The sequence below is a fragment of the Camelus bactrianus genome, chromosome X, assembly GCF_048773025.1.
Source record: "Camelus bactrianus isolate YW-2024 breed Bactrian camel chromosome X, ASM4877302v1, whole genome shotgun sequence".
NCBI lineage: Eukaryota > Metazoa > Chordata > Mammalia > Artiodactyla > Camelidae > Camelus > Camelus bactrianus.
The window spans coordinates 82,233,567-82,247,375 of record NC_133575.1 but is presented as its reverse complement, the minus strand read 5'-3'; the positions used below and the strand labels follow the sequence as shown (position 1 = coordinate 82,247,375).

At 48.1% G+C, this 13,809-nt stretch overlaps 1 protein-coding gene across 1 annotated transcript; it reads left to right on the top strand.

Annotated features, from left to right (window-relative positions):
- Positions 1-7,036: 7,036 nt before the first annotated feature.
- On the top strand, positions 7,037-12,804 carry RTL9 (retrotransposon Gag like 9). Its single transcript, XM_074359029.1, has 2 exons — positions 7,037-11,141; positions 11,678-12,804. The coding sequence occupies exons 1-2, from the start codon at positions 7,119-7,121 to the stop codon at positions 11,792-11,794; spliced, it is 4,140 nt and encodes a 1,379-aa protein (XP_074215130.1). The 5' UTR covers positions 7,037-7,118; the 3' UTR covers positions 11,795-12,804.
- The last annotated feature ends 1,005 nt before the right edge of the window (positions 12,805-13,809 follow it).

Here is a 13,809-nt window from a genome sequence, read left to right as displayed (position 1 = left end):
GATGCCCCACAGTTTGTATAGGAGGACCTAGCTGCTCTTCAGAGTGCAGAGCTCACATGTTCACTAAGCACTTTCCATGAGGAACACAAATTGCAGGAACTTAGTGCATTGGCAACAAAAAACAGGAGAGAAAAATGACAAAATGCAGAGAGATAGATTGTAAACCATGGGATTTAAAAATGTAAACCTACTTCCTAGGCTGAACCTAGAGGTTCTTCTCAGCCCTAGAACAATCTGCTCAATTTATTTGGCTACAATGTGGCACAGTTTGGGGGCCATAAATATGAAATATGCCCATTATAACCTATCTTTAGGGAGTGAGGAAGTCCTTAATGTTGGAGAGAGAAACAGAGCAGGTTGGGGAAGTTCACTGAATATTTATTTAATAGATGTTCATATTCTTTCACATCCCTCCCCTGGTCCCCTGGCCACTACCTTAGCTCAGTTCTTTGTCCCTCTTATTTACACCATTGATAAAAGAGTGGAACAGGGCAGGATGAAGGCTAGCAGCCGCCTTCTAGATTGTTGTAGAACCCCAGTCTGGCAATGGTATTGAGCCAGTTGTGAATGCCTTCTTTAGGAACTCTCCCTGAGGAGACAAGTAATAGTCTGAAGGTTGCTTGGAGAGTCTCAAGTCAGAAACTGCTTTGTGGTCCAAATGCTTAATGGCATCAGGCACGTATTCCTACAAGATGGCTGTGTGGTCCAGGGGATGGCATAGATCAAATGCGCCTCAGCAGGGCTTGACTTTGCACTTGGCGAGTTTTCTTTCTCTCACGCTCCTTCCTGTGGACACTAGCTTTATCTGAGTTAATGTCCTCACTTAGGCTAAGGTCAAACTCTGTTCTTCCCTCTCCTGGCCAGAAAGACTTCCCGTCTTATAGGTATCTGATCTTATCTGTTTTAATGCTTTAACTCGGAGCAATTCTCTAAAGAAGGTCCTTGGATATGTGCCTATCCTCCAGGAAAATTGCAGCAGTCCCTGGGTGCAGTAAGAAAGCCTGAAGACTACATAGCCAGTATTTTGTAAAGTGAAATCTATTTCATTTAAAGGGCTGTCCTTTATTTTGAGATTGTTTCCTTCTCTTTTGGTGTTTAAAGAAAACCCTCTTTATGAAATGATAATTTGGGGGTGTTTTGTCTTGTTTCTTAACACCCTTACTTGGAAAAAAAATCTGGCAACCAACTGTCAGTCCCCTAGGTTTTTGGTTTGCGATAGCTGCCAGTCTGGAAACCTGGTTCAATTTGTACAGTTCTGCTAGAACCTCTAGCTACCTCCTATCATCACTTGCGTCCTAAGTGCTTATAAATTACCTGCTTCATAATATGCAGCAGAATCTCTCTGAGGATTGACATCAAGCTTACAGCTCTGGAGTTTACAGTATACTGGTCTGTAGTTTCCTTATTTAAGGAAATTGGGACGCTGCCCATTTGCAGTCCTTTGGTATCCCTCCTGTTCTCTCCGATTCCACAGATCCTTCAGGGCAGCACCTAATGCAAGGCAGTTCCGTTTGCTCCTCTTAGAATGTTCTTTTCCCTATAGAGTTGGACATGCATATACATGTTGTTTGGGGAATTTGCAGCACATCCAATGAAAGTGTAATTCCCAACTAACAGTCAAATCCTTCTCTTTGGAGCTACCCAGAACACACCTACCCTCTCTTCCATATGACAGCCCTTCAGAGCCTGGAAGACAGTTGTGTGACTCTCTCACGAGTTAAGAGCACCAGCTGAGTCAGACAGACCCGAGTGACAATCCCAGCTTCACTCCTTCTCAGCTGTGGGAGCCAAGGTAAGTTACCTGATTTTATTCTCTCTCTACTTCATTTCTTTGGCTGATTTATAAAGTGAGAGTGAAAAAACCCACTTCATTGGTTTATTGTACAATGAATAACATGATGTATGTGAAGAGCTTAACACAATGCCTGGCAGGAGGAGCACTCAGTAAATGCTATGCCCCTTGCCCTCTATTTATAAACAGTCAGGTGGGCATTTGAAGCATCAGGGCTGTTGAGGGGGGCGGGGGGTGGGTAAAGGGGTGAGGAGGGTTTCTCCCTCTCTGATGCATCAGGGAAGGCACAGGACCCTCAAGTAGACCAGGTGTTTCTTTATCCTGAGGTTGTCTCTTTTCTGTTATCTGAGCGCTGGTTTGCTAGGGCTGGAGGAAAGGATATTGTGCAGAATCTAGGGAAAGGTTTATTTTCAAGAGCTGGAAAGCTGTTTGTTGACATATTGAACCATCTCTTGTTTATTCTTATTTCCCCGAGCAGCTGGTCATGCAATCCCCCAAACTCAATTACCTTCTGTGAGGCTGCAGGAGCCTGACACCTCCTAGCCGTATTGATCAGTGCAGACTGGGCAAGACGTGAGAAATCCGAGAGATGCTAAGCAGCAGTTTCTGGGCTTTTCCTTCCTTAGAAGGCCTCCCCTCTTTATGATTGCAGATACACTGGCACAAATAAAATGGAACTCTGTGACCCAAATGACTCTCCCAGTAGCCTCCTTAGAAGCTGGCTGATGACCACTAGTCACAATGGACCAGAACTTGGACTCTGAGAGTGACCAGTGCAGAGTGGTTTTCTGACTGTAGGTCTTTGCACACACTGGGTTTTGCAAGCAATTGCATGATGTGAACTCTGAATGCCATTGTAGCTAGAAAAAGTTTGGAAGGAGACACACCCAACTGTGAACAGACAGAGGAATGGGACTTTAGGGGATAGGGGGTTGGGTAGGCACAGGACTAGCTTATCTCTGTGTAGGATTTCAAGTGTTTAATCTTGCGAATATATTCCTAGATTACTTGTGTCATTATTAGACATAAATAATAGTAGAAAAACAAGAAGTTTTGTTTTTAAAATAATAATTAAAAAAGAAGAGTGAGCTATTGGAAACGGTTTTCAGAGGTCATTACTGACCAAGGATCTGAGTGGTGTGAGGATTAAGCTTGTTGGGGAGAAAAGTTGCTTGGGTGGGGAGATGTTGGGGATCTTTAGAGAGAGGAAGGGAGACTGCCAGAGACAGAAGCCTAGTGGAACATACCTTTTAAAAAGAAGAAAAAATTTTCTTTCTTCTAATATAAGCAATATGGGTCCATTACAGACAAAGGAGAAAACACAGCTAAGGAAAGTAAAAGTAAAAATCTTGAATCTCATCCCTTGGGTATGCTCCTTGTTAATGTCTTGGTATACATCCTTCCAAACTATACTGTTTTCTTTGCAAAAATATCCATGTTTGTTTTATACAAATCAGATAATCATTTTCACTGGTCACTGCAGATGCAATGTGATTTGTTTAATCATTAAATGAATGGTGTTCTAATATTGGCATTTTGGTTATTTCCAAGTTTTTATGATCATAAACAAACATGTTCTCTAGCTGTGTTACCTTGGGAAAGCTAGCTAATCTCTCTGTGCCTCTGGTGCCTCATCTGGAAATGAGAGTGATAATAGTTCCTACCCCACAGGGCTGTTGCCAGTAACAAATGAGATCACGTATAGAAAGTGCTGAGCACAGTGCCCGGCACAGTGAATGTTAGCTTTTATTATTAGGTATAATCATTACCATCATCATCGTCATTGTTGTTAGGTTTCCTGTGCGTATTTTTTGGTGTAAGGGAAGGGGAGAGTGACTAGAATTTTTCTTTTTGAGGAGTATACTCCGGTGAGTTCTGGAGTCAAACAGACCTGTGTGCTTTTGGTCATGTCAATTCACCTCGCTGAGGCTCAGTTTTCTTATCTGTAAACTGAGGATTAAAAAAAAAAAACCTAGCTCACAGGGTAGCTCCTAGGATCAAAGGAGAGAATGCTGGTGAAGCCCTCAGTACAGTTCTCGGCATATGGGAAGAGTTCAAAGTCGGTTGATACTATTATTAGTAGTATTAGTACTAGTATCACTGGGGTGATTCAGCCATTAGTGGGGGTGGGAAGAGGAAGAGGAAGGCGGCAGTGAACAGAGCACTTGGAGTGTTTCTAACCACTTGTCTGTTTGCAAAGAGAGGAAATGATTCTGGAATCAGACTGCCCTGGGCTCAGATCTGGACTTTGCCATGTACTAGCTCCGTGATCTTGGTCACAACTTCTCTAAGCCCCTCTCTCATTTGTAAAATGGAAATGGCGTCAGTGCCTACCTGCAGGTGTTGCCAAGAGGCCTGACAGTATAAGGCAAGTGGAGTGCTTAGGCCAAGTGCCGAGGTATGGCTGGTTGCTAATTATTGTTGGCTGTTGGAGCATGGCGAGGTTTATAACGACCTGAATGCCTCCCCACCCCGGCTCTGCATCCCTTTACCTGGGCTACTTGAACTTCACCTAAAGGTTTTGCCCTCTCCAGGGCTCAGGGACCAATTCTACCCCTAGTCTAGGGGTTTAAGGGCTCCTGATTCAGAAGTCTAGAGGGCTCTGATAAACCTTCCTGCCAGTTCTATTTTGACCTTGTGCCCCAGTTCTAGAAAGCAGGCCAAAGCCCTGCTTCTATGAGCAAGCCCTCACCTGGTATGCTCAAGATTGGCAGGCTTTTCTCGCCAGCTGTCTGAACTCCCTGCAGTCTTGCTGTCACTTTCTAGCCCCATGGTGTGGTCACTAGCTGCCAGGTTTCCCTCCGTGTCCATGACACTGGAGCACAATGGCTTTTTAATTATCATCATTGCTGGGCTCTCTTAAGTTCCCACGACCCCTCCTGGCCAACTCTGGTTTGCCTGCACCTGAACCTTTTTGAACTCTTCACAGCTCCACTCAGCCTCCAGCCCGAGTTCCCTTCCCTCTCACCCCTGCCTACTCTTGCACAGAACACCGGTTGCAGTGCCTGGCTCCCAGGACGCCAGTGTCTGCTCAGTCGCAGAGGGAGTGTCTCATTTGCTGAGCCAGGACCCTTTCCGTCTCATCTCTTTGCTTGTGTGAATCTCTTCTTTCCTTCAGGACGGCCAGAAGCGGGCACAGTGGGCTGGTGCAGCTACTGGGGTGAGGGGAAGAAGGGTGGAGTTGCATAGGCCGAGTGCTACAGTGGAGCTTCTGGAGGACTGTCAAGTGAAAGGCGGCCAGAGGCAAATGTCAGAGCCTATATAGAGGCAGGAATCTGGGACCAGAGAGACAGAGCAAGCACTAGCAAGTCAGGAGCAGTGGGGCGGGTGGGCGGGCAGGCTGGCTGGCTGGCTGGCGGGCAGGAGGGGGGCGTGGCAGGGGATAGCTAAGGGAGATTGCAGAGAACAGCTGCTGGTATTGGGTCTTACTTTAATGAACTGGCTGGGCATGGGGCATAAGTAAATTGGCCAGACCAAAAGAGCTAGGGGCGCAAAGGACACACTCTCCCTCTTCTCCCTAAATGGCAAGGTAAGATCTTTCCGGGCTTTGCCTGGTGGGAAACTGGTACATTCAGGGATTTTTCTGAAGATGGGGGTGGGGAGGGTGGTCAACTATGACTGCTCTTTTGACTCATCTTTCCCACTGCACCAATGATTAGAGTAGCCAAGGTGCCAGCAGGAGGCCAGTATTTCTTTTACTACACCCCATCTCCACCCATGTCCAGGCTGAAGATGGGGGTTCTCGGTCATGTGACTGAGTAAGAGGGACAGAGGGCAGACAGAGTGGAGCGTTACAGGACAGTGGAGAAGAGTAGGGGCTCTGGAGCGGGACGGACCTGGGAATCTGTGTGACTGCAGGCAAATTATGAAGCTTCTATGCGCCTTAGTTTTCTCCTTTGGAAGATGAGGATAGAGTATTACCAAAATCGCTTGGTGCTGCTGTGGGGGCCAAATGAGACGATGCATGTAAAGTGGACAGCAGAGCGCTTGCCGGGCACTGCCTGCTCAAGAAATGTTGGCCATTGGCATTTCTGTCACTAGGATTCTCATTATCATTATGGAGGTACACTGCACAAGATTGATGACTTGGGTCCCATTGTCCCAAATGAGCCAGTGCTCCATGTGGGGCATGCGCAGGCCCTGGGGATGTGATAACATTGTGTAATGTGTGTGTTGGTTTCCAAGCTCTGTGCCAAGAAGCCCCTTCAGGGGCTGCTGCAGGGAGTGGGCCAGAGGAGTGAGGCTCTGGGACTGCCCACCCACAGGCCATCAGAGAAACTTGAAGTTTGTACTTGCTGTAGACTAGTCTTCAAGGGAGCCAGTGATCTTGGATGTCGGAGAGATAAATGAATGCAGCCTTAGAGATGCCAAAGGCTGGGCAACTCCGAGGAAAGGGTGACAGTCAAAGACATACTGTGTCTACTTTAAGATGCAGTGACCTTATTATAGCCCCAACCCTGGCTAATCTAGAAAGCTGGTAAAATGGGGATAATACTGCTATCTATTGTAAGATTCAAATGGGTAATGCTTGCAAATCCCTGTACATGATAGAGTTTAAAGTTAGGTAGAGTTGCCTAAAGTATAGTGCCTGAGACACACGAGGTGAGCGGTGAGTGGTAGTAACAGTGGTGATTTGGGGTGTTAATAAAAATTATATTAAGCAGGAATTTCAGTTCATGGAATGATGCTCTCAGTCATTGATCAGTTAAATGCCTTCCTTTTCCTGAGGAAAACATTCAAGGCCATCAGAGTAGTAAAATGGGGACTAAACCACTGGCAGGACTCTGAACCGTACAAATTAAATATTATCCCGGGGCAAAGGGCCTTCTCATCCAGGCCTGCCAGTATCTGGGCTGGCTTGCTAGGGCTGGAATGGGAGAGAGCCTAGCTTAGGAACCGGTACTTCTCAGAGTTTTCCAGAAGGTGGTGCTGCTGCTTCATTTGAACCAGGACAGCCCAGGCTCTTGGCTGCAGAAGTTGCCCTCATTTACAGCTTTCGTAAACTGAGAGGCGGTGCTGGGTGACTGAGCCGTTTGATTTGAAAAGGATAGGGGTGGAAAGGATATTTGCTCCACCTTCAGATTTGTTTATTGTTGCGCAGTTTCTTTCACCTGATAGGCCCATCTCCGATGCCCCATAGCTGGCAACACGTAAAAACGGTCTCCATCGTAAATCATTTGTCTGTTTCCCCATCTTCTTGATGCTAGATTTTGACTGCTAATCTTGTTTCCTGTTTACAGATTTTCTTGCCACTTGGGCTTCAGCAGGACCCCTGGTATAATTACCTAAGAGGCTCCCTCTACACTGTCCTGTGGCCACAGCAGATATGTCAATTCCCTCACATTCACTGCGATTCAACAACATGCTGAGGGAGGAAAATGTCGACCCCCAAAACAGGAGGATGACCTTCTCTGGACCAATGACAGAGACCACAGCAGAGGTCCAAATTCTGCCTTCTCATGTACAGCCTATGGTTTCAACTTCAGCGTCAGATCCTGGAGGGGTGTCCACACAGCTGACAACATCCCCAGCCTTTGACACCATGGCCACACCTCTAATGGGAGAGGCAAACTCTGGAGCAATGTCCTCACCGCTAATGCCAGTCTCAGACCCTGGGGCACTGTCCCCGTTACTAACCTCAGCTTCAGATTCAGAGGCACTGTCGCCGTTGCTGATGCCAACCTCAGACTCTGGGGTGCTGTCTCCATTGCTAATGCCAGCCTCAGATTCTGGAACACTGTCCCCGTTGCTATCCACTTCAGACTATGGATTAATGTCCCCAGGGCTGATGACAATTCCTGACTTTGCAACAATGTCCACAGCACTAATGGCAACACCAGATTCTGCAGAGATATCACCCCTGGCAATGACAGCTCCGTCCTCTGAAGCTATGTCCACACCGTTCATGCTAGCCCCAGATCCTGGAGAGATCTCCCCACTCCTAATGCCAGATGTAAACCCTGGAGAGATGTCCACACAGCCAATGCCAGGCTCTGAAGGAATGTCACCATTGCAAATTACAGATGAAGACACTGAAGCAATGTCCAAAGTGCTAATGACTGCCCTGGCCTCTGGAGAGATATCGTCACTGCTCATGTCAGGCACTGACTCTGAAGCAATCTCCTCACTGATAATGTCAGCCCTAACTTCTGGAGCAACGTCAACCCAGCCAGCGAGCAACCAAGACTCTGGGGAATTGTCAACCCAGTTCATGTCAGGGCCAGAGTCTGGAGTAGTGTCTTCACCACTAATGTCAGCTCCAGGCTCTGTAGCAATGTCCTCACCGCTCCTGTCAGTCCCCGATGCTGGAGAAATGTCTACATTGTCAAAGTCAGCCCCTGAAGCTGAAGCAATGTCCCCACTGCTAATGATGGCCCTCAGCTCGGGAGGGATGCCCACCCAGCTGGTACCAGCCCAAGTCTCTGGAGTGGTATCATCACGGTTAACACAAAATCTAGACTCTCAAACCGTGTCTACTCCGCCAATGAGAGCAACAGCCTCCGGGGGGATGTCCACACCGGCAGTGAGAGCCTCAGACCCTGGAGCAAGGTCAAGACCACGAATGAGAGCCTCAGCCTCTGGAAATGTGTCAACATTACTCAAGACAGTCCCAGACTCTGGAGCACTGTCTACCCCGGTGATGACGGTCACAACCTCTGGAGCAATGTCCACAGATCCAATGTCAACTGCAGCCTCTAGGGCGATGTCCATGCAGTTAACAATGGCCAAAACTTCTGGAGCCACATCCACATCCACGGGCTTTATGAAAGCCCCAGCCAAGGGGGGAATGTCCACACCGCGAATGAGAGCCCCGGCCTCTGGAACTAAGTCCATGCCACTAAGGAGAGCTCCGGCTCCTAGAGCAATGTCCACCCCGCCAAGTACAGCCCCAGTCTCTGAAACAATGTCTATGCTACAAATGACACCCCCAGCCTCTGGGTCAGTGTCCACACTTCAAATGAGAGCGCCTGTCTCTGGAGCAATGTCCTTGTCACAAAGGAGAGCGACAGCCTCAGGAGTGACAGCTGTACCACAAATGAGAGCCTCAGCCTCTGGAGCCACGTCCACACTGTTTATGAGAGACACTACCTTGGGAGTGATGTCCATGCCCCAGATGAGAGCTACGGCCTCGGGAGCACTGTCCAAGCCACTAACACCATCCAAAGCCCCAGAAGCAATGTTCATGCAGCAAATAACCACAGCTTCTGGAGACATCTCCACCGTGCCAATGAGAGACACAGCCTCTGGGGCCATGTCCATGCCGCAGATGTCAGACACCGCCTCTGCAGGGATGTCCACACCACTAATGAGAGGCCCAGCCTCTGGAGACACATCCACACCACAAATGACAGCCGCAGCCTCTGGAACTGTGTCCGTGCCTCTAATGAGAGCCCCGGGCCCTGGAGTGATGCCCACAGTACTAATGAGATCCACAGCCTCTGAAAAGATGCCCAGTCAGCCAATGAGCACCCGAGACTCTGGGGGCATGTCCATGTCGCTCAGGAGATCCGTGACCCCTGGAGGGATCTCCCCACTGCAGATGCGAGCCCCAGCCTCTGAAATGATGTCCATACCAAAAATGAGAGCCCCAGCCTTTGGGGCTGTGTCCGCATCATTGATGAGAACCTCAGATCCTGGAGAGATGTCTGCGCTGCTCACAAGAGCTTCATCCTCTGGAGAGATGTCCCCAGCACTGACGAGACCCCTGGCTTCTGGAGACATAGCCACCTCTCTGAGAGCCCCAGCTTGTGGACCAATGTCTACTCCGCAAAGGATGGCCACAGCCTCTGGAATGATGTCCATGCCACAGATGAGGGCCTCAGTCTCTGGAGCAACAGCCACATCGCTAATGAAATCCATGGCCTCCGGAGTGATGTCTGTGCCTCAAATGACAGCCACGGCCTCTGGAGGGGTGTCCATACCACCAATGAGAGCCCCAGCCCCTGGGACAACATCTATACCACAAATGATGTCCACAGCTTCTGGAGAGATGTGCACTCCATCGATGCAAGCTCCTGCCTCTGGAGTGATGTCCCCGCCATTATTAAGTGCTCCAGTCTCTGGAATTATGTCCACACCACTAAGGAAACCTTCAGCCTCTGAAGCTGTGTCCACAGAGTTAATGAGAGCTCCAGCTTCTGGAAGGATGTCCACTGCACAAGCGACAGCCATGGCCTCTGGAGGGAGGTCCAAGCCATTTGTGAGAGGCACAGCCTCTGGAACAATGCCCACGCCACTGATGTCAGCCGCGGCTTCTGGAGAGATGTCTGTGCCGCTAATGAAAAGCATGGCCTCCGGAGCAACGTCCACACTGCAAACAAGAGTTGTGAGTTCTGGATCCATGTCCTTGCCACAAATGACATACACAGTCTCTGGAGGAATGCCTGCACCACCAATGAGAGCCTCAGCTTCCGAAGCAAGGTCCACTCCGCTTATGAGAGCCTCAGCTTCTGGAATGATGTCCATGCCACTTCTGAGAGCCACAGCCTCTGGAGGAATGTCCGTGCCACAGATGACGGCCCCAGTCCCGGGAGCCACGTCCACACCAGAAATGGCAGCTGCAGCCTCTGGAATGATGTTCACTGCAGAAATCAAAGGCACAGACTCTGGGGAAACACCTGCCCCTCACATCAAGGTTACAACCTCTGGATCAAAGTCCACACCACACATGACTGCCACCACCCCTGAAGCAATGAAGCAACCACCAAAGGAAGTCCCATCTTTTGGCATGCTGACCCCAGCACTCTGTTACCTATTAGAAGAACAGGAAGCAGCCCGGGGCTCATGCTCTGGGGAGGAAGAGATGGAGATTGATGAGGAGAAACAAATGAAGGGATTTTTGAATGATTCAGAGAAAATGGCCTTCCTGGTGTCTCTTCATCTGGGGGCAGCAGAAAGGTGGTCCATCTTGCAGATGGAGGTAGGCAACCCCCTCTCGGATGAAAATAAATCTTTCCTGAGTCGATCCCAGGGCTTATATAACTCCCTATCTGAGATAGACATCCTCAGTGCAGTTCTTTGCCATCCCAAGCAGGGCCAGAAGTCAGTCAGGCAGTATGCCACTGACTTCCTGCTGCTGGCTCGACATTTGTCTTGGTCTGATGCCATTCTACGGACCAGGTTTCTGGAAGGACTCTCGGAAGCTGTTGCCACCAAAATGGGCCGGATCTTCCTGAAGGTGGCTGGCAGCCTAAAGGAGCTGATAGACAGGTCTCTCTATACTGAGTGCCAGCTGGCTGGAGAGAAGGATTCCCCGGGCAGCTCAAGCCAGGTTCTGCCATCAGCCTGTAAGCGGAATAACGAGGAGGCAATGGGGAATGAACTGAACTCTCATCAGCAGACTGAGGAGGTAATGATGGGGAAATCCACTTAAGGTTTTTGAGTTAAAAAATGAGGAAGTAATGATGACACACACAGCATGCTCCTTTGAATAGGCTAAGGAAGAGGCGAGGGGGAGGCATTGAGCTCCTAGATTCTACCCCTCACCTGGAGTTTCATCAGCAGGCCTGGCTCTGCAGTTATTTTGGGTGTATTAATCACTTTGAGGAGCCATGCCCTACCTGAGTTACTGAGGGCCTGGGATGGTTAAAAGTCTAAGTCTTCTGATTCTGAGGGAACTGGCTGGGCTCAGTCCCAACTCTCCACTTACTCCAATTCTAAAAGAGGGGTCATGTTTTGGGGGCTGTGTCCCACCTACAGTCACATGAGTGTAGACCCAGGTCACTAGGGAACTGGGCTAGTCTAGTCCTCAGTCACACTTTATACAAATAAGGTACATTAGCCAAGTTCTGTGATCTAAGTTACTGAAATTATCCAGGCAGAACCCTGGAGTGATAGTGAGCATGGCTCTTACCTCTGCTGTTTTTTTTTTTTTCTCACTCCCAGCACCAGCATGTCCCTAAACGCTGCTACTACCTGAAAGAGCATGGAGACCCTCAAGAGGGTCTGCACAACCACCTTCGACAGAGCACAGGTCATCAGAAGGCCTCCACTAGCAAGTAATGCTTTCTGGATTCTTCTCCTGTGATATCCAACTCTGCTGCTAACTTCAGGACTGGTTCCTGGACCCATTCCATTCAATTACATCATTAAACCTTGTGGCCTTCCCCCTTCAGCAACCCCACTCCAGGCATATACCACCCTATCTCCCACGTGGCTGCCTTGACCTTATCTTTCACCCCACATGCCTTTGACCTGCCCCAACAATCAGAGCGTGGACTTTAAGAGTGTTTGGTGTATGAGATTCTGAACTCCCATTACTACTGAGGCCAGTCCTAGGTCCTGGTCCAGGGAAAAGTCTAGGCAGGAGAAACCGTGTCCTACCTCAAAAACACCTTAGAGTGTCTTGCCATGAGTCATCAGGCAAACTTGAGGAAGCCCTGGTCCCATTTCACCTGGCAGGGGAGCCTGTAAGGAGAATGATGTCCACTCCTATATACCATCCTTTTCATCTAGTAGACTTGTCCCTATATGCCCCAACTCACAGCACCTAAAGTGAGTCTCCAGGGCCCTTGCCTTGTTTATAATCTCCATCCTGAACCATTCGTTTTGATCCATAGTAATAATCATAGTAATGGCTAACATTTATTGATTATGTCTTGTATGACACGTACTGGGTAAACTCTTGACAACTATCATCTCACTACATTCTTACCATAACCCAACTTGTTCTTGTGTTGTCAACTTCTGATGTCTTGATCTGTTGTCTGTGGCCCTTATCTTGTTCCTCAGTGTCAAATCTCTAGCTCTGACCTCTGGGTGACCTCCTCAGTTGTTAGTTCCCCTCACTCCCCTTGGCTATTGTGCTTGCACTCTTGATATTGTGGCCAGCACTCTTGATAAAGGTCTTGGTCTTTAAACAGGCATAGATAGTGAGAACATAATGTGAGCCGTGTTTTGCCTTCAGGAGGTGGGATTATGGGTGTTTCTATTTTCTTCTTTCTACTTCTCTGTACTTTCCAGATTCTCTACAGTAAGCATGTATTACATTTGTAATTGTAAAAGTAAATAAAGTTCACTTACAGAAAAAAAAAGAATTAACTGTGGCTAACAGAATTTGATTTATTGAGTCCTTCATTCAATCAGTATTTATTATCTAGCATGTGGCAGCCACTATTTTGGGGGACAGACAGATAAGAACTTTTATCAAATGAAAACTTTATTCCAAGGGAAGTGGGAGACAGACTATAAGCCAGAGAACACATAAGTAAGATAGATTGAAATCATGGTGAAGGCTATAAAGACAAGAAATAAGGATAATGGGGAATTTGATACTAACAGAGCCAATTTATTCAATAATAGTCCACGTAATTTGGTTACTCAAAGATCTTTGAAAAACAGTAGCAGTGACATGATTAGAAACATATTTTAGAAAGCTAACTTGGCAACAGTTTGGAGGCAGGATGGGGGAAGGGATCATAGAGCAGTTATGAGCCCCCTACTGCAATAGTACAGGTGACTGATTCACCAGTGCCTCAATTTATGGCTGGGGCAGTGAGGATGGAAAGAGAGGGACAGGTACCAATCCCTCTCTGAGGACTCAAGTCCTCTGTTCTATTATCCTAAACATTGGATCTGATTCCAGGTGAGACAGGATGGAAGAGGGCCGGACACAGCCATTCAAGGAATGACAGCAATTAACACCAAAATGCGGAAGATTCAACTCCCAGTTGGCCTTGAGGATTAAGACGGTGGGAAGTTTGACTTCTAGTAGACCTTGAGCTTCATTATATGCTCATTGTAACATATTAGTGTGATCAATAATATGCCCGCAGGTGCCATGACAGTCCCAAGGCTAACCGCAAAAGGCCAAAGAGTAGGCCAAATTCCTGGGGATCCCAGCCCCTTCCCCAGAGGAGTTAGAGTGGTCCCACCTGTAGGCATGTGAAGCTACTGAGCCCATAAAAACTGGCAACACAGCGCCTCGTGGCCGCCTCTGTATTTCCCCCTCCTCTTTGGAGATGGCCTGCACTCTGTCTATAGAGTGTGTACCTACTTTTACTCTAATCTGAGCACCC